The following is a 17,781-nucleotide window of genomic DNA, read 5'->3' as shown; positions in this document are numbered from 1 at the left end:
AGCTGAGCCCTCCAAAGTGAGAGGCACCCCCGCTCACCGAAAGAACTAAGGCAACAGCAGAGCCGAGGGAATCCGTGTGCCTGCGTGTTCTACTTTCCTCTAATTGTACAAATAACCCTGCCAGCTAACAGGTGTGGGGTGACGCACATGCCAGGAACCTCCTCTATGTCATTTCATCTAATCGCCACCATAATCCTGGGAGGCAGGAGGAACGATTGTTAACCCCATTTTCAGATGAGAAAACTGAGGCACCGAAGAGTACATACATTGCCCAGGGATGGAACTCGAGCCCTGGTCTCAATAACTCCCTGATGTGAAAAGCTGCCCACCCCGAGGCTGTTGGCGGGTGCCCACCTGCTGCTCTCCTGGTGACAAAGGCTATGTCCCAGGTGAAATGCCCTCCATCCACAGAGGAGCTCAAGGCCAGGGCACTGGGATGAGAGCAGCCTTCAGAGGCAGGGCACTGGCACCCAGAAGGGTGAGGAAAGTGGCCAAGGATGCCCTGGGGGATGAGACCAAGGGCTGAGCCTGAAGATCCCGTTTTAGCATGGGGCGCTGTGTGGGCCGGGGCGCTGTGTGGGCCCGGACACAAGAGCAGGGACTCCTCATTTGTAAAGATCTTGGGAGCAAACCACCTCCGCCCGGTGTCTGCCAGCTTGCCCACGTTCTCAGCTCACAAGCTTCACTGAGGCAGGACGACGTCCTGTTGCACCAGGGACTGATGAAACGCTTATTTTTTTAAAAAAAGCACGTGGCGTGTGGAATGTCAAAGCTGGAAGGGACTCGGAGACCATAAATCTGAATATGACTCAGAGATGAGAGACTGAGGTCTAGGGAGGTCACGTGACTTCCCCCAGGCTTTAAACCTAGAGCCAAATCTGGAGATCGGGATTTCCGACCCTCCCCCAACCCCCAGGGACCAGGAGGCCCAGAGGCCACAGTTGGAGTTGAGCGTAGAGCTTCCATGGGGATGTTCTCTTCTTCTCACTTCCTCTCTCCCCAGGGGCACTGGCCTTAACTGCACCCTAACACAGTCCACTCCTTGGTTGTGGCCTCTGCCCTCTGAGCTGGGAGCTGCTCCAGCCACTGAGTACCTGCCTAAGGTGACCACCCTTTCCCTGCACCCCGAAAGTGGTGATAGGAAATGGAAACGTGGCCGGGGACCCACAGAGTGCAGGGGCACTCCTGATGCTTTTAGGCTTTTGTGGGGTGCACGAGCCCTGCCTTAGAGTCAGGAAGGGGTGGGGCCCCAGGTTCCTAGCCCTGCTTTGACTATGATCAAGTCCAGACATACACACGGGTGCACACGCCCGATCCCATGCTCTCACCCGGACACTAGAACTTCGGCTGCTTAGCTAAGCTCCCAGCCTCACCTGGCAAGATTTAAATTTTAAAATTTTAAATACACACCCCCTCCACCCAGTTTTCATCAAGAGAGCCATAAAAAACAAAAAAAGACATTTAAATTCACTGATCATAAGTCTCTTCCCTCAAAAGAATAAACCTGGGGTCTAGGCCGCCTTTCTCAACCCAAGAGCGAGCACTGTCCTCTCTTAATCTCCAGAGGCCCTGGTTCTCAGCCTGGGCTACACATTTGACCCACCTTGGGAAGCTTCTCAGGTTCCCAGGACCCACCGGGCCCAGGAATTAAACCAGAATCTCTGGGGGTAGGACTCAGGCGCCAGTATTTTCGACTCTCCAGGCGATTCCAAAGTGCAGCCAAGGGTGAGAACCCCCACACAAGCCAGGGAGAAGATACAGACATCGTCAATAGTAACGTTTAACGAAACCAATGTTACTCAAGGCGAACTGATATTAACCAGTGAAGTTCCTACAGTATCTCAGCCACCTTATAACAAAACGACATGGAAGGAGATGACGTTATTCAAGGACCTGCTGTGCCGAGGATGCCCTGATGTGAAGGGAAAGGAGAGAAATGGAAGGCTGCACACAGTGGGCAGGGAGCCAAGGGCCGGCCCAAGGCGCTTGCGTCTTCCCCAACCCCTGGCAGAGCGGCAGGGGGTGGATGGGAGCAGCAGGTGTGCGCTGGCCAGGAGAGAGGACCCACATTCCTCTGCTCCCACCGCCTGCATCGTCTGAGGACGTGCACCGTCCCAGCCGCCGGCATTCAGCAGTGTGGACCTTGGACTTGAAGGGGGCAGGGCAGAGAGTGAAAGAAACAGGCTGCTCAGCGAGATGGAACGAAGCCCTTTGTGCAGGATGCTGGATGTGGTGGTTAATTTCTTAATTCTCATCGCGATGCGGTTCACGGGAGACTCCTGGAATGTCTTTATCCATCACAGATGGTTTGGGGAGATGATAAATTAATATCATTTAAATGGGGGCCTGGCTGAAATGGTTAAATGGCAACGTCTTCTTTGCTGGCTCCAAAGAGAAAGCGCCCCCCAGTCCATAAAGAAGACAAATGGTAAACAAAACCCCCTATCGTTTGACAGATTCCAGGACGCGTATCATTCACAAGCCATTCTGGGGAGAAAAGAGAGAAATTCATCTCCCCTGACTTTGTATAGGACAACAGCCCACGCCATAATGAGGCCTTCGCGGGGCTGTGAAATCGCGCTGAATAGCCGGAGAGTGCAGCCGCCTGTTCCCCGGGCATGTTTATTACAGCCCTTTGTATGCGCCGGCCCTGCCAGCCCTGGCTTGGTGCTAAACCACTGGAGAGGAGAAAGCACCCAACAAATTTGTTGCTACGAAACTTCCCAGATGGGGGACTGCATAATAACGTTTGGAATCGAATGCCCTTGCTCCACACTGTTCTTGTCTGGGTCCACCCCTGCTCTAGACTGAACACGGTTGGGAGTCAGCCCATCGCCAGGAGTGTACGGGTGGCCTCAGCCCCTGCCGAGCTCCTCCCAGGCCCTGGGAAGTCAGGCGGTAAAGAAGGCCCTGATGCCATTCCTCAGGTCAACTGCCAACCTGAGTCCAGGGCCACGGCCAGTTGTCTCAGTTCCCCCAGAAAATGCATCGGAAACAGCAAAGGAGGAGGCATGCAGCCTTCACCCAAGGGCTGGGCCCAGGCTCCCTGAGGTCAACCCCGGGAGGCCAGGGCATGGGGGTGGCTCCTCAGCGACAAGGTTTTTGGAAGCTTCTGAGAGCAAACCCTGGGAGATCAAAATACTGGGCCAAATGCATCCGCCAAAGGAATCACTTCCTTAAGCCATCCAGCCCTGGGAAGGCAAGACCGCGGGCTCCCTGCAGGTGACGAAGAGACCTCCATCTGCACATCCCCCGCCAGCATCTCGGCTCCTGCAGCTGGTTCCTGACAAGACTGCAGGGCCTCTCTTTGCTGAGAAGTATCCTGAGAAGGAACTGAGGATTCAAAGTCCCCACATGCCCTACGGGGGTGACATCAGGAAAAGAAGAGCAGAGGGGGGACTGGAACTGTCAGGTCACATTCTTCTTGCTCAGCACTCAGAGAGCCGTTCTTCCAGGCAGCAGCTTTTCACCACACATGAAGCCCTTCGGGTAACGCTTTTCCTCACCAATCAGTGTTAGGACCGGCCACGTAGCATTTTTCCCTCACCAATCAGGTGGCAGGATCCTGGAAGCATTGTTTTTCCTCACCAATGAGGACACACTGAGAGTCCTGCCCTTTCCTGTCACTTTCCCCCAGTAGAATATGCAGGAATCCTTCTGAGCAGAATCCATCCATCCATTCCTCCTCCTCTGTGCGTTCTTCTCCCTGTGCTCCTACCAAGACGGGCAGCTGCTGTCCAGGGCTGAGAGGGAACACACAGCCACCACGGCGGGCCACAGCGTTTGAAATAAGACAGGGCCACACCCTGGCCTGCCTGCATTTGTTCCTCCTGGAAGCCGGGTGTCTACACACCATTTAACCAGGTGGTAGAGCCCCAGAGGATGACCTGCAGGTCCCAGAATCCTGTGGCTTCTTGACATCTCACCCGAAGTGGCCTTATCCCTCCCCACTGCAACAGAGGAGAGGAGGGGGAGGCAAATGGCAAGACGGCCAAGATACCCCTTCCTGTCTCTCCAGGGGACACCCCTCCCCTGCTCTGACAGCAGAAACTGACACGGAGAGCCCAGACCTTCTCACCCACCGGCAAGTTTCTCCATTTATCCAGCTGAGTGGCCACTTTTGATCAAAATTTGTTGGCCAAATCCCCAAGATATATCTGTGTGCAAGCAGCTGTTTATAAGACCTTGGCTTCGATTTCTTCTGTCAATGAAAGACAATGAACACTGGGGCATAGGTGAAGGAGTTGGATTACCTTCCAATTACGTTCTCTGACAACCCAAAGCCCTCACTCCCTGATCATGTCCCTGCTCATGCCTTCCTGCCACTGCAGGCCTTTTTTGGGTCCCTTTGCCCAGGCCACTTTCTTAGTCCCTGCTCAAGTCTCCTGCGGGGGAGGGGGGGGGGCGGTTCTCACCTGGATGAGTTGTTGTTTGATGTGGAAATAGCCCAACTACCTTAATGCTTACGTTTCCCTTGACAACCACCAGAGGCAGCCCTCAGTGCACAGATCTGAAAGGGGAGCTCTCTCGGAGCCACCTGTTCCTTTGGAATCGAAGGGATTTCTCCCGGAAGATGCAGACTGGGAACCGGCTTTGTTTTTGTTGGTTTGTGGGAGGTTTTTTGTGTGTGTGTGGTTTTTTTGTTTGTTTGTTTTTAAGAAAAGTGTCTCAAACAATCAAGGCCAGCTTCACGGGCCACATGCTCATAAGGTCACATGCTTGGTGGGAGCTCTGCTATTGCCATTTTTAAATCCTCAGTAATTCCTGAACAAGAAGCCCTGTATTTCCTTTCTTTTATGTGTGTGTGTGTGTGTGTGTGTGTGTGTGTGTGTGTGTGTTATTGATTGCAGAGAGGAAAGGAGAGGGAGAGATAGAAACATCAATAACGAGAGAGAATCATTGATCGGCTGCCTCCTGCACTCCCCCTCCTGGGGAAGGTGCCCGAAACCCGGGCATGTGCCCTTGACCAGGAATTGAACAGCGACCTCCTGGTTCATAGGTGGACGCTCAACCACTGAGCCACGCCGGCCGGGCACGATGCCCTGTGTTTTCATTTTGCACGGGGCCTGCAGATCGTGTAGCTGTCCGGCGTACCAGTGCCCAACATCTGGTGGATTTCCTGTTGAGAAGATGATACTCTGGCTTCGTGCAAAGGCTAAGCAGTGGCCACAGTAGGATTTCTCTGCTGTAGCCCATCATCTGGGCTCGAGTCTGCCATGGCTGGGGTCTCTCAAGTGTCCCCCAAGAGCCCTCAGAGATATCATCTTGGGAAGCCATGCTCCCAGCAAGCCCTGGCTCCAGGCTCCAAATTCTGGACCCAAAGAGCCCTGATTCCTGGAACTCCCAGAAGCTAATGTGGAGTGGGGCTCACTTCTCCCCCAATACCTGCAGATCCCTGGCTTCTCATCAGCTCTTCCGAGCCATCTCACCACTGCTTCGTTTGTGTTCGTGGGAGAAAACAAACACACCACGTTAAACCATTAGTGCTTGCTTCAGTGAACGAAAACAGTCCCCATCTCCCTTTCATGGTTTGTCCTGAGCAGTAAAGCTACTTGCAGGTGGATTAAATGCTCCTCCTGCGACCCTGCCCCCGAAGCTGCGCTGTCTGTCTGGGCGAGCTGGGGGTGGGGCAGGAGGGGCATGCAACATCCAAAGAAATCCGTCTGCCTGGTTTTGGTAAAATAGAGTCCTTTGTGCGATGGTAAGCCCGGTGAACCTGACCCCCGCCCTGTGGTATGCGGCACACCTGTGCGAGGGACAAGCAGCTGGGAGGGGGCGGGGCGACCTGCACCCTCACAGAGATCACACCTCCTTTCTTCTCCTCCGAGTCATTTCTGCATCGCCCCTTTGTTTGGGCCTACACCTCCGAATGCCAGGGAGGCCGTGCGTGCGTTCGTGCGGGCAGGCGCGTGTATGATCATGGACAAAAGCAATAGGAAAGGAGAAGCACCGAGGAAAGAGAGGGGGCCGGGGTGCCCGAGGTGCCCGAGGCCCGCCCCCACCGCCTACCTTTGCAGGCCTTCCGGTGGGTGATGGGCTTGCCCATGTCGCGGTAGTAGCCCTCCTTGCAGTAGTGGCAGTGGCGGCCGGCCGTGTTGTGGCGGCAGTTGAGGCAGACGCCCCCGCTCTTGCGCCCCGACAGCTTGTAGAGCTCCATGTTGAAGCGGCAGCGCCGGGCGTGCAGGTTGCAGCTGCAGGCTGTGGAGGGGCAGGGAGAGCGTCAGGAGGGGGCACCTGGGGGCCGGAGACTGCCCCCAAGTCCCCCCTCCTCCACCGCAGGCCGGCGAGGCAGTCTTTCCCCGAGAGCTTCTCCTCGGCTCCCGTTTCACCCGCACACGCTCCTGGACCGCCTTGCGGTGCCCGCACCACGGGGAGATCTCCTTTCCCTGGGCACCGGCCCACCAGACACACTCGGGGTGGGAGGGGACCTGGCATCTCCTTGTGCCCAAATCCCGCTTGCCAAGGGCTGTATTGTGCCTCCTCCATCCAAATGCTACCCTAACCCCGGGACCTCAGAATGTGATGTGTTTGGAGATAGGGCTTGAAAGAGGTGGTTACGTTAAAATGAGGCGGGGAGAGCGGGCCCTCATCCAATCTGACTGGTGTCCTGGGAAGAGGAAGTGTGGCCACAGAGCCGGACACCAGGGCACACACACAGGAAAGACCACGTGAGGCACAGGGAGAAGGTGGCAGCTGCAAGCCACCTGCCACACTGGACCGCGGCCTTCCTTCCGCCCTCCCTCCTCCCTCTACTGTCCCTACCTGCTCCTCAGGGTTCAGCACCCTTCCCCTTGTTCACCCCTCACAGCCTCAGGACCCCCTCTGCGCTCCTGACTCCCAAATCCATGAAATCAGCTTCGACTTTGGGGTCCACACTGGGACCCAGAGGTGAGTCCTCCAAATCCATTCACTGCTCTCCGGGCTGCCAGACCTCAGCCCCTCTGTCTCCTGAGCTGAGCCCTCTAGGCCAAGCATGTCAAACTCCCGGCCTGCGGGCCACGTGCCTCCTTTAAATAAACAGGTTGCTCTAGGCCCGTGGTCAGCAAACTGCGGCTCTCGAGCCACATGCGGCTCTTTGGCCCCTTGAGTGCGGCTCTTCCACAAAATGCCACAGCCTGGGCGAGTCTATTTTGAAGAAGTGGCGTTAGAAGAAGTTTAAGTTTAAAAAATTTGGCTCTCAAAAGAAATTTCAATCGTTGTACTGTTGATATTTGGCTCTGTTGACTAACGAGTTTGCCGACCACTGGGCTAGGCTGTTCTCAGAACGGGAGCTCTAAGTATCTGAGGATGCGCTTTCCCTACTGAACTCTTTCAATGGCTCCCAGGTTTTCCTCTGTATAAAATCGATTCCAATAATTACAGGCTGTTGTTGTTCCTTGTGATTAAACCCCTATCCCAGTGGTCGGCAAACTCATTAGTCAACAGAGCGGCAAACCGAGGCTCGCGAGCCGCATGTGGCTCGCGAGCCGCAGTTTGCCAACCGCTGGTCTAGAGTATGCCCTGTGTGAGGACCCCCTGCCTGCCCCCACTATGACTTTTCTTGCCTCTGAGGGCGCTCTTCTCCCAAGCCCCCTCCTCATCTGCCTGCAACCTGCTCACCCACCATGTACTGGTCTCAACTGTCACCTCCACCAGCCTGGCTTAGGCAAGAGGGCCATGGGCTCCCCAGGCATCGGCTCAGCCCCCACAGCCCTCCTCATGCCACCCTGGGAAGCATGCTGCCTGCTTCCCCCTTAGGTCTTTGATGCCAAGATAACTCGAGCTTAGATCCGCCTGATCTTGCTCACCCTGTACCATAATTTGCCCTGCTTTTGGGCTAGGCTTGTTTTAAATGGCATTTTATGTAGTTTCTAAGAAAAGACGTGTTTAATGCCAGACATTTGAAAAACAAAAGCAGAAAGGAAAAAAACTGCACTCAAATTTCCACCGACTGCTGCTAACACGCGGTCCGTCCTCGCAGACTTGAATGAACACTTGCTCAGCTGTGGAGCTGTTTAATTGGGCAGACACGGATCACACGTGTGCATCTCAGGCTCGTGGCTTCGTTCCTCATGATGGTGAACATTTTTTAGTGTCAGACAACGTTCTTCATGATTTTGAAAGCCTGTCTAGTCCACCACTGTCCGGACGCATGTAATGGGGCCGCCTGGATGTGCAGTGGGTGCATTTAAGCTCAGGGCCTCCCTGGGCGGGTTGGGTGGTTGGGTTGCTTCCAGTTTTTTCACTATTATAAACAACACACCGATAACCACCTTTGCACTCCCAAAACGTTACTCTTATCTGATGACGGCTGTCTAGTAAGTTTCTCAAGACAGACTTGGTAGTTAGATTTGGGGGTCTACATGTTTTAACTTGGGATCCAAACGGCCAAATTCCCCTCCAAAAAGGCTTCCACTTCCATCAGCAGGATATGAGAGCTCCTATTGGATACACCCTTGAAAAGAATAATAATATGCATTTGGTATCAGCATTCATTTTTTAAAAAAATCTTTGCCAATTCGGGTGGAAACACACACACACACACACACACACACACACACACACACACACACACGGTTTTAATTTGCATGTCTCTGATTGCCAGTGATGCTGAACGTTTCTCCATGTTTGTTTTCCTATTTATCCTTCATGTTTTGTGCATTGCCTGTTCATGCCATTTGCCTAGTTTTCAAACAAGGCGTTGTTTTTCCCACCATGTCTAGCGCCCTTAAATATGATGGATGAAAAACCATTTGTCCTTTCTACTATATAAGCCGCCAATATTTTTAACAGTTTCTTATTCAGGTATTACTTTTTTGGTTTTCACAAAATATCTGCTCCTTTCATTTTTTCTGTGATGTCATCATAAGCTATGTTCTGCCCGGAGTCACCCTCCCCATCACACACCCATTCGCCACTTGATTTACATGGCGGGATGGCCAAGTGCTTTAGAGGAGGCTCAATGGGGAGACAGAAGGCAGCTCACGCCTGACGCCTGGAAGCAGCGGGACATAGGAGGCCAGGGAAGCTCCCTCAGCACCCCAGCCCTCGGGGCTGAGCTCAACTAAGTACAAAGAGAGAAGCCACAGCCCCAGCACCGGGGGTCATGGTGCATACACAAGTTCATTGTCCCTGTGGACTCTCTCAACCAGTCCAGGATGACCGGGGGCTTCTCAGCGTGGTTAAGTGACCTACCAGCCCGGGACCACCAAGCCAGTAAACGGGGGACCCGGGACTGGAACCCAGGTCTTCGGGCTCCTGGTCCACTGCCCCGTGGAGAGGACCGCGCCCCTGGAAGGAAGGACAGCTGGGCCTAGACTACAGCCTGGGAGGGAGGCTTTCCTACCAGACAGAAGGCACAGGGCCTGGCACACCTGCCCAGGGACAGGGGTCTGGAAAGATCACCCAGGCCTCACTCCCTGGGCCTCTCATCCTGGGAAAGGCCTCTCGGTCCTTCTTGGAGGCAGATGCTAATCCTGTGTCCTCCTCTGTCAGGATGGCTCCAGCTGCCCCCCACACCCCCCACAGGACCACCCCAGCCTCTGAGCCCCTGCTGGGAGCTCAGCCTGCGCCCCCACCCCGACTCCCACTCCCACCCTGAGGAAAAACCTTGGGCTGGTTTCTCCCTTCCATAGGCACCTTACACCAACAAAAGGTTCTTCAAACAACTGGTCACACAAAAGAAAGCTCAGAGGCTGAACATCAAAAGGCAGGGCTCCCCCAACCCCACCCCGCCCCACCCCCACCCCTCGTCTTGGCGCTCTCAGGGGACATCAAGTGGCAATTGCCCACGCTCAACCTTCTGCAAAGTATTTTACAGCTTGTTTTCTTTTCTCTTTGTTTTATTTTCTCTGCACAAATGGAAAAATGCATCAGGCAAAGCAGCTCACATCTGGATCGCCCCCCGCCCCCCTGCTCCACACAGAGATGTCACCCCACTCCCAACCTGTCCCCAGCCCCTTTCTCAGAGACACCTTAATCCCTTGCGCCTTCCTGTTTACCTCCTGCCTCTCTGCGAGGCAAAAATATTGGGTATTCGTTTCATTATCAGATTTCAAGGCGGGAAGGAAAGGGCAGCTTTGTGAGCACAGAGAGGTCAGCCCCGGGGAGAAGGGCGGGGGCTGGGGCAGCACAACTTCTGAGGAACCTGCACAGGCTGCCCCGTGAGGCGCTGCGTCCTGTGCAGGGGTCGCCCAGCCACCCCGAGCTCTATGCCCCCTCACCTGTCATGTGGGGATCACCAAGGACACATCGTGGGTGGCTGCGCTGCAGACCCAGGGGCATAACATGGGGCAGGAGGGAGGAGGACGAGGTTCCCCCCCCCCCACGCACACCCCCTAACCAGAAACCAAACAGGAAAGGTGGCCCAAGAGACGAGGTTCTATTTTCTTCTCCCGTGAAAAGCTCTCCTATGTCCTCGTTTAACATACGCCAGTCACCACCGCTCCTTAAGCTTTTCCAAACCTCTCCCACCAACCCGGACTGTGCAACCCCTCACCACCCCAGGCCAGTTCAATCCAACACCCAGTGAGGCACTCCAGCCGCCTGCCAGGCCCCGTGCCACCAGCCGTGAGGGAGATGGGATGGACAGTGCTCCCCCCCGTCCGGAGCTCCCCTTCGGAGGGAGGTGGAGGGACAGGCGGGCATGCTCAGCAGCCGTGGAGGAACAGTGTTTGCCTTGTACCCTCCAGCCCAGAGCAGACCTCAATGTTTTTGTTGCACAAATGAGAGAGAGCAAAAGTAAGTCAGACAGAATATGGATGGATGGATGGATGGATGGATGGATGGATGGATGGATGGATGGACGGACGATGGATGAGTGTGTGAATGGATGGGTGAGTGGATGGTAGGTGGGTGGATAGATGGATGGGTGGTGGATAGATGGATGGATGATGAATGGGTGAGTGGCGGGATGAGTATGGATGGATGGATCAGTGGGTGAATTGGCAGGTGGGCGGGTAAATGGGTGGGTGAATGAACAGATGGGTGGATGGGTGGGTAAATGGTGGGTGGGTAGTAGGGATAGAGAGGTTGAAGGAAAGATTGTGTGGTTTGCCCAGACTACACCCTGACAAGGCATGGTCTTGTGATATGCGGCATTCCTTTTACCTTGCATTGCTACTTTAACTGCCTGTTCGAGTAGACTGCAGTGCTTTAAGGAGAAGGACCCATATCTGGGATGCCCTAGACCAGCGGTCACCAACCTTCCGGACCTCCCGGACCACCAGTGACCCGCAGACCACCGGCTGGCGACCGCTGCCCTAGACTCCTCTCACGACCTTGAGTGGGGCCTTGCACACAACAGTGGCTGAATCCGCATCTGCTGTTTGATGAGTTTGCCAAACGTGTGTTGGCCCTCTCCCGGAATGCCCCGATGAGCTAACCCCGTTCCATCCGGGCCAGCCCAGGCCCAGAAAGGATCCGGCGATATCCCCACCCTGTCTCCCAGGATATCTGGGCCTGGCTCCCCGAAACTTCACGTGGCTCAGGCTTCCAGTGGAGCCGGAAGGCCATTGGCGATGGGCCTCCTCGGAGGCTCTGTGCGGGGCCCAGGGCCCCTCCTCTGCCCTCCAGCACACAGAACCACCTCAGCCAGCGTTCCTCCCTCCTTCCCAGGGCTGTTCTTTTGAGAAGGTTCCCCGTGTGGTTTCTGCAGCATCACAGGGAGCTCGGACTGACCTGTCGGCACTGCCCAGAACAACTGGCCATAGAACCACCTGCAGGCTGGGGGCTCCATATGCAGGAGGTCGGCCCCGGCCCCGGGCGCCCTGCGCACCCTTGGCACAGCTCTCACGCCTCCCACTTCCACGTGGCTAGGCCGCAGGGGCAGGCTGGGCATGTGGGCACGTGCAGGGTGGGGTGGGGGCTGCTTCTCTCACCATTTCGTTTGCCAATTTTATCTGTGGCTGCTGGGCAGGACCATGAGACCTACAGGCCACACCATGTTCACACCCTGCAGGGGGTGAGGATTAGAGTGGTGCTTCTCAACTGGGGTGACTGTGCCCCCAGCAAACATTTGGCAACATCTAGAGACGCTTTCAGTCTTCACAACTGGGGAAGGAGGTGCTACTGTACCGGCATCGAGGGGACAGACTTATCCGTCCCCAAATGTCAACAGCGCCAAGTGTGAGGGGCCCTGGGTTAGGGAGATTGTGCCGTCCACCCCGGGGAATGTGAATGTTTGCCGCCCTCACTGCTAAGATGGTTCTCTGAGTGCAAACCTTGCAGCTCTGAGTGCTGCCCAGGGAGGTAAGAAGTTCTCAACTCCAAGCCTTTACCAGGCTGGTGCGAGTCAGAGGCCACAGGCCAGCAGACGGAGAGCGCCCTCGGGCAGTCTGCTCAGACAGGCGGCCATGCTTCTCTCCGCCTATCAGCTCCGCATTCCCAGCTGGCTGGGTGCTGCCTGCGGCACTGACGGTGGGAGAGGCCCTGCTTCTTTGCTCTGGGAAGAGGTGGAGAGGACGGGGCCTGAGGAGAGAATCGGAGCCCAGACGGAAGAGTCTGGCCAGCCCTGCCCCTACTGCAGCGGGCATAGGGTCACCCAGCACTGCCCCTACTGCAGCGGGCACAGGGTCACCCAGCACTGCCCCTACTGCAGCGGGCATAGGTTACCCAGCCCTGCCCCATTGAGTGGGCATAGGTTCACCCAGCACTGCCCCTACTGCAGCGGGCGTAGGGTCACCCAGCACTGCCCCTACTGCAGCGGGCATAGGTCACCCAGCACTGCCCCTACTGCAGCGGGCACAGGGTCACCCAGCCCTGTCCCTACTGCAGCGGGCATAGGGTCACCCAGCCCTGCCCCTACTGCAGCAGGCACAGGGTCACCCAGCCCTGCCCCTACTGCAGCGGGCACAGGGTCACCCAGCCCTGCCCCTACTGCAGCGGGCACAGGGTCACCCAGCACTGCCCCATGCAGCGGGCACAGGGTCACCCAGCCCTGCCCCATGCAGCGGGCACAGGGTCACTCAGCCCTGCCCCATGCAGCGGGCACAGGGTCACTCAGCACTGCCTCATGCAGCGGGCACAGGGTCACTCAGCACTGCCTCATGCAGCGGGCATGGGTCACCCAGCACTGCTCCATGTAGCGGGCATAGGGTCACCCAGCCCTGCCCCATGCGGCAGGCACAGGGTCACCCTGGCATCCAGGAGCAGATTCTGACCCAGGAGACCTGGGTGGGGCCTGGGAGCCTTCACGTCCAACAAGCACCCAGGTGACGTGGCTGCTGCTGGTCCGCAGAACTGGAACTAACGGGGAAGGAAGCCTGGGGAGAGCCCAGGAAGGTTACGGGCGCGTTCATGGCGGGAGTCTGGGGTGGAGCCGTGGGCAGAGGTCTTGTTTTGAAAAGAAATGCCTCCGTAAATGACTGCTTCGGAATAATAAAAATATGAGAGCTATTTTTAAGAGTTTGGGGTGGTTTGTATTTACTACTTAGTTACTCGACTTGGTATACTATTTATTTAGAAACTGTTTGACCCTGGTTCATAAATTTTAAGCATTCTGCTCCCAGTGATGGCTACTCTAAGCCCGTTTTCAGCTTCTCCTGAAATGACAGCCGAGCAGCCACCGCCTCCCACACCCTTGGCTCCTGCCAGCCCCTGGGGACACAGCTGGGCTCTCAAAGGACTCCTTTTGGGAAAGGGGCTGAGGCAGGACTGGCCCAAGCACTTCAGGGCCTGAGCCCTTTCGTGTCTACAGGTGAGCTGGGCCTATGAGAAGTAATCATACACATGGATACATTTGCAAAACAATCAAAGCGCACTTGGCAAATCCGGTAGCTCATGGATTTAGCTATTCTATAAGTATCTACTGAGCACCTTCGATGTTCCAGGCACCAGGCAAGGCCCTGGGGTTTGCAATCATTTGATGGGTGTGCATATCAATTTTAGTTTTAAATACACTGTTAAAAAGCATCACTGAGAAATGGCCAGGAGAACTGGAAACTCGTTCTTCTGTAAAAAGAGACTCAACAGTCCATGCTGAGTGAGACAGAGCCCGGGAGAGGTGAGGATGTTCGCTGGCACACTTGGGGGTCCCGGAGGACACATAAGGAAAGATGTGGCACCTCAAGGCGTGAGAGGGGGCCACCAGTGACATCCCCCCAGGACCTGCTTCTGCGCTCGGTTGTTTCTTATTCAACGAACATAAACGGGGCCCCTCTGACGCGTCAGCCTCTGAGCAGAGAAGCACAGCTACTGTGGGGTCAGTTCAAGTAGCCATTAACTCCCTCCCAAGACCCAGCATGTGATGGTTCTCAAACTCAGGTGCCCAGAATCACAGGATGCCTATCAGAACACAGGCAGCTGAGCCACACCCCAGGAGTCTCGGATCTGTAGATGGGGCTTGAGAATCTGCACCGCTAACAATTCCCAGGTGAGGCTGAGCTGCCGGTCCCGGGGCCACACTGTGAGAAGCACTGGGAATACTAGTAAAAACCACTGATAATGCAGAGGAGAAGAGAGCTGTTTAAAGACAAGGATGTCGGAGTCCACAGGTGGTGTAGTTATCCTATATAATAAAAGCCTAATATGCAAATTGTTCGACTGGGAGTTCGACCGCTCACTATGACGTACGCTGACCACTAGGGGGCGGCGTGGAACATGCGGGTGTCAGTGACGTGGCGCTGGCAGCTGGCAGCAATGGAGGTGCTGCCGGCCCTGATGGGCCACAACGAGAGTGGGACCACGGCAGGATGGTGGAGCAGGTGAGCGGGCGGCACCAGGCCAAGGCGGGTGCAAGCGGGAGCCAATCGCCCCACTGATTGCCGAGTAGACTTCGACCAGTGGCGGCAGCAGGGGCCAGGGCCCCCGCCCAGCTCCCAGGTGCTGAGGGAGCCAGGCAGGGGGGCCCAGCCCCGATCAATCACCCCACAGATGGGATGGTGGAGCAGGTGAGGGGGAAGCACCAGGCCACGGCGGGGGGCCAGGCGGGGCTGCGGGGCTGCGAGGCTGGGGGCACAAGCTGGGGCCTGATCCCTGCACAAATTCATGCACTGGGCCTCTAGTTATTAAATAAAAATCAAAGGGCACACAAGGATGAAAGGAGAGAGCGCTGGACCTGATTTGGGAGACCTGGTACCTGGGCGCCAGTCCTGGCCCTGCACCTCACCCAGGTGTGTGACCCTGGAAAGCCCACGTGGCCTCCCTGAGCCTCCACGTTCTCATCTGAAAAATGAAGACACTGGGCCCTGGCCAGGTGGCTCAGTTTGTTGGAGCAGCATCCTGTACACCAGGCGTCCTCAAACCACGGCCCGCGGGCCACATGCGGGTGTTTTTGCCGTTTTGTTTTTTTACTTCAAAATAAGATATGTGCAGTGTGCATAGGAATTTGTTCATAGTTTTTTTTTTTAACTATAGTCCGGCCCTCCAACGGTCTGAGGGACAGTGAACTGGCCCCCTGTTTAAAAAGTTTGAGGACCCCTGCTGTACACCAAAAGGCTGCAGGACACCAAAACTCCCAGTCAGGCACACACCCATGCTGCGGGTTCAATCCCCCATTAGGGCATGTACGGAAGGCAACCTACTGATGTTTCTCTCTCCTACCCCTTCCTCTCTCTCTAAAGTCAATTTTTAAAAAATGAAGACACTAGGTCTGATGAGCTCTGAGTTCTTTTCTGGCCTAGAAGTCTACAGCTGCAGGGCACCAAAACGCCTGGGAGGTAAGGGCAGGTTCCCGTCAGCAAGGAGGGTGCCCTAGAGTCCAGGAGGGGAGCGCTCCAGGTGTGAACACGCCACAGGGGTGGGACTAGGGCGGAGCAGTAAGGCCACCACCAGCCCAGGTGGATCAGAGATGGGGCATGTGATACCCTCACCCTGAAGGGGAATCATGCCAGCTTCCAATCACTCAAGGTGAGGGTGATGGGGGGGGGGGGGGAGGGCTTCAGCAGAGGAGCAGCCTCAGAAGGGGAGTAGCTGAGAGGACTGGTGACCACCTGGGTCTTCCAGAAGGAGAGGTTGTGGCAAGGATAATCTCTAGGGTACTGGGCAGAGGAAACCATTCTGGGGGAGAAAGAAGTAGTCCCCTGTTTAGGCATGTGGTGGTGGTGGTGGTGGGGGTGCTGGGGAGGCCTTGTGAGAGGATTCCCAGGAGGGCAGTTAGCAAGAGGGAACTTTCCTGGTGGACCCAGGTGCTCCTGAAGCCAAGTCTTCAAGGGGGAGCCCACCGACCCCTCTGACAGCACCTCCCCGTGGGAGACAGACCTGCAAAGCCACCCATTGTTTTTAAAACTCCACCTGGAACACCAAATCTCTGACCCGGGCCGGGCCGGTGCTTTATCTCTGATATCAGAAACAGAATCGACAAGAGGTGGATCAAGGTGGTAGGAAGCATGACGAGCAACAAAACACTGGGAAACGCTTTAGAAACCCAGTCCGGGGTCAGCCAAGGAGGCTGGAGCTCCCTGCCAAGGCGGCTTTAGGCTGCAGGCGGTGTCTGATGGAGTCCTGGGAGATAAGTGGCCTGTGTTTGTCGAGGGCTTAGGGAGCTTTAGCCGAGGCCGCACACAAAGGGGCCCTCTGTCAACAGCCCTTCAGGCCACTAATAGGGCTGAACAAACACGAGGGTAACAAGCTCTTCACACCTGTGGGCCCTGGGAACGGCCTGGCCCCTTTGTCAGGATGTCAGACAAAAGAGCTGCTGGGAGCCCAAACCCAGCCAGACCCTCTGGGGCTTCTCGAGAAGGGACGGGGCAGGGGGGTACAAGCGGAGGAGAGGTACGGGAACCCCATCTGAGCTGGGAGACCTGGTAATGCAGTCTGCAACTGAATACAAACCATCAACGCAGGCTGATCTTCGAACAGAGGGTATTGGTGGGGCTGGGATGCATGTGTGGGGCTGGGATCGCGGCCACCGGAAGGATTAAGGGCACCGCAGCCACAGCCTGGTGCTTTCTCTCCCGCCGTGTGGGGCCACCGGCCCCTCCCCAGTCAACTGCGCGGGGCCATCCCCTGCATCGGCTTGGTCTCGCCATCATATTTTCCACTGACTTTTTCCTCTGTAAACATCTTAGCCTTTTCTTTCTCCTGCCCTTTTTTGGCTGCCGCGCCTCCCCCTAAGGCTTTGAAACAATCCCCTCCTAACGTCTCCCAGGCCTTTCACTGCTAAGGAAGCAGCCGGCTCCCGCCTCACAAACACCCTCCTCTTTGCAGGCCAGGCCCCTCCGCGGAGGAAATGCCGAGGAGGCTCTGCTCGTCCCAGCAGCCCTCCACGCTTTGTCTGCGTCCTTCCTCAGACCCTCCCGTGGCTGGGCCCGCTCCAGGCGGCCAGGCGAGGGGGGGCCCGGCCCTGGAACCCCCCTGGGGGACTTCAGCCCTGGCCCACTGTGTGTCATTCCCAACTCAATGACCCTCACCGTAGTCCCTCTTCGAACACTCCTCCCACCTGTCACTGCCCCATTCTGGAACTTCTGGTGGCTGTCTACTGGCTACCGGATGTGAATTCTCTTGTCCTCACGGGCACTGGTTTCAAAATAAGAGGTCTAGAGACAGACCCTACAGAAACACCCCTGCCACTCCCAATCCACACCCAAGATCTATCCGCCACACAGGGAAGGGGGAGGGGGTGACGCCCAGGGGCAGGAGCAGGCAGTTGCCAAGGTTTCCCAGTGCACCCTGTTGTTGTGGAAGAGATGAGAAAACGGGGCCCCCAACAGGCAAAGCGACCTTGCCAAGAACCTGGAAGCAGTTAGGGAGCGCCCCTCATTCAGGCCCTTTCCAGACCTCCAGCATGGAGGTGAGGGTGGCATGGTGGCAGCGGAAGACGCCGGATAAATCCCCATGGCCACTGAAATTCCTTTCTGAAGGCCC

The 17,781-nt window shown here is 56.2% G+C and overlaps 1 protein-coding gene across 1 annotated transcript in view; it reads right to left on the bottom strand.

Moving 5' to 3' along the window:
* Positions 1 to 17,781, bottom strand: part of NTN1 (netrin 1) — a 178,941-nt gene that overhangs the window by 55,984 nt on the left and 105,176 nt on the right. Inside the window, exon 2 of the mRNA XM_079797040.1 lies at positions 6,010 to 6,198. Coding sequence (XP_079653166.1) covers positions 6,010 to 6,198 — 189 coding nt within the window. The remainder of the gene's footprint in view (positions 1 to 6,009; positions 6,199 to 17,781) is intronic.

This window comes from Cnephaeus nilssonii (genome assembly GCF_951640355.1).
Source record: "Cnephaeus nilssonii genome assembly, chromosome: 19".
NCBI lineage: Eukaryota > Metazoa > Chordata > Mammalia > Chiroptera > Vespertilionidae > Cnephaeus > Cnephaeus nilssonii.
Note: the sequence above shows the minus strand (reverse complement) of the source record. Positions and strands in the feature narration are given on the sequence as shown.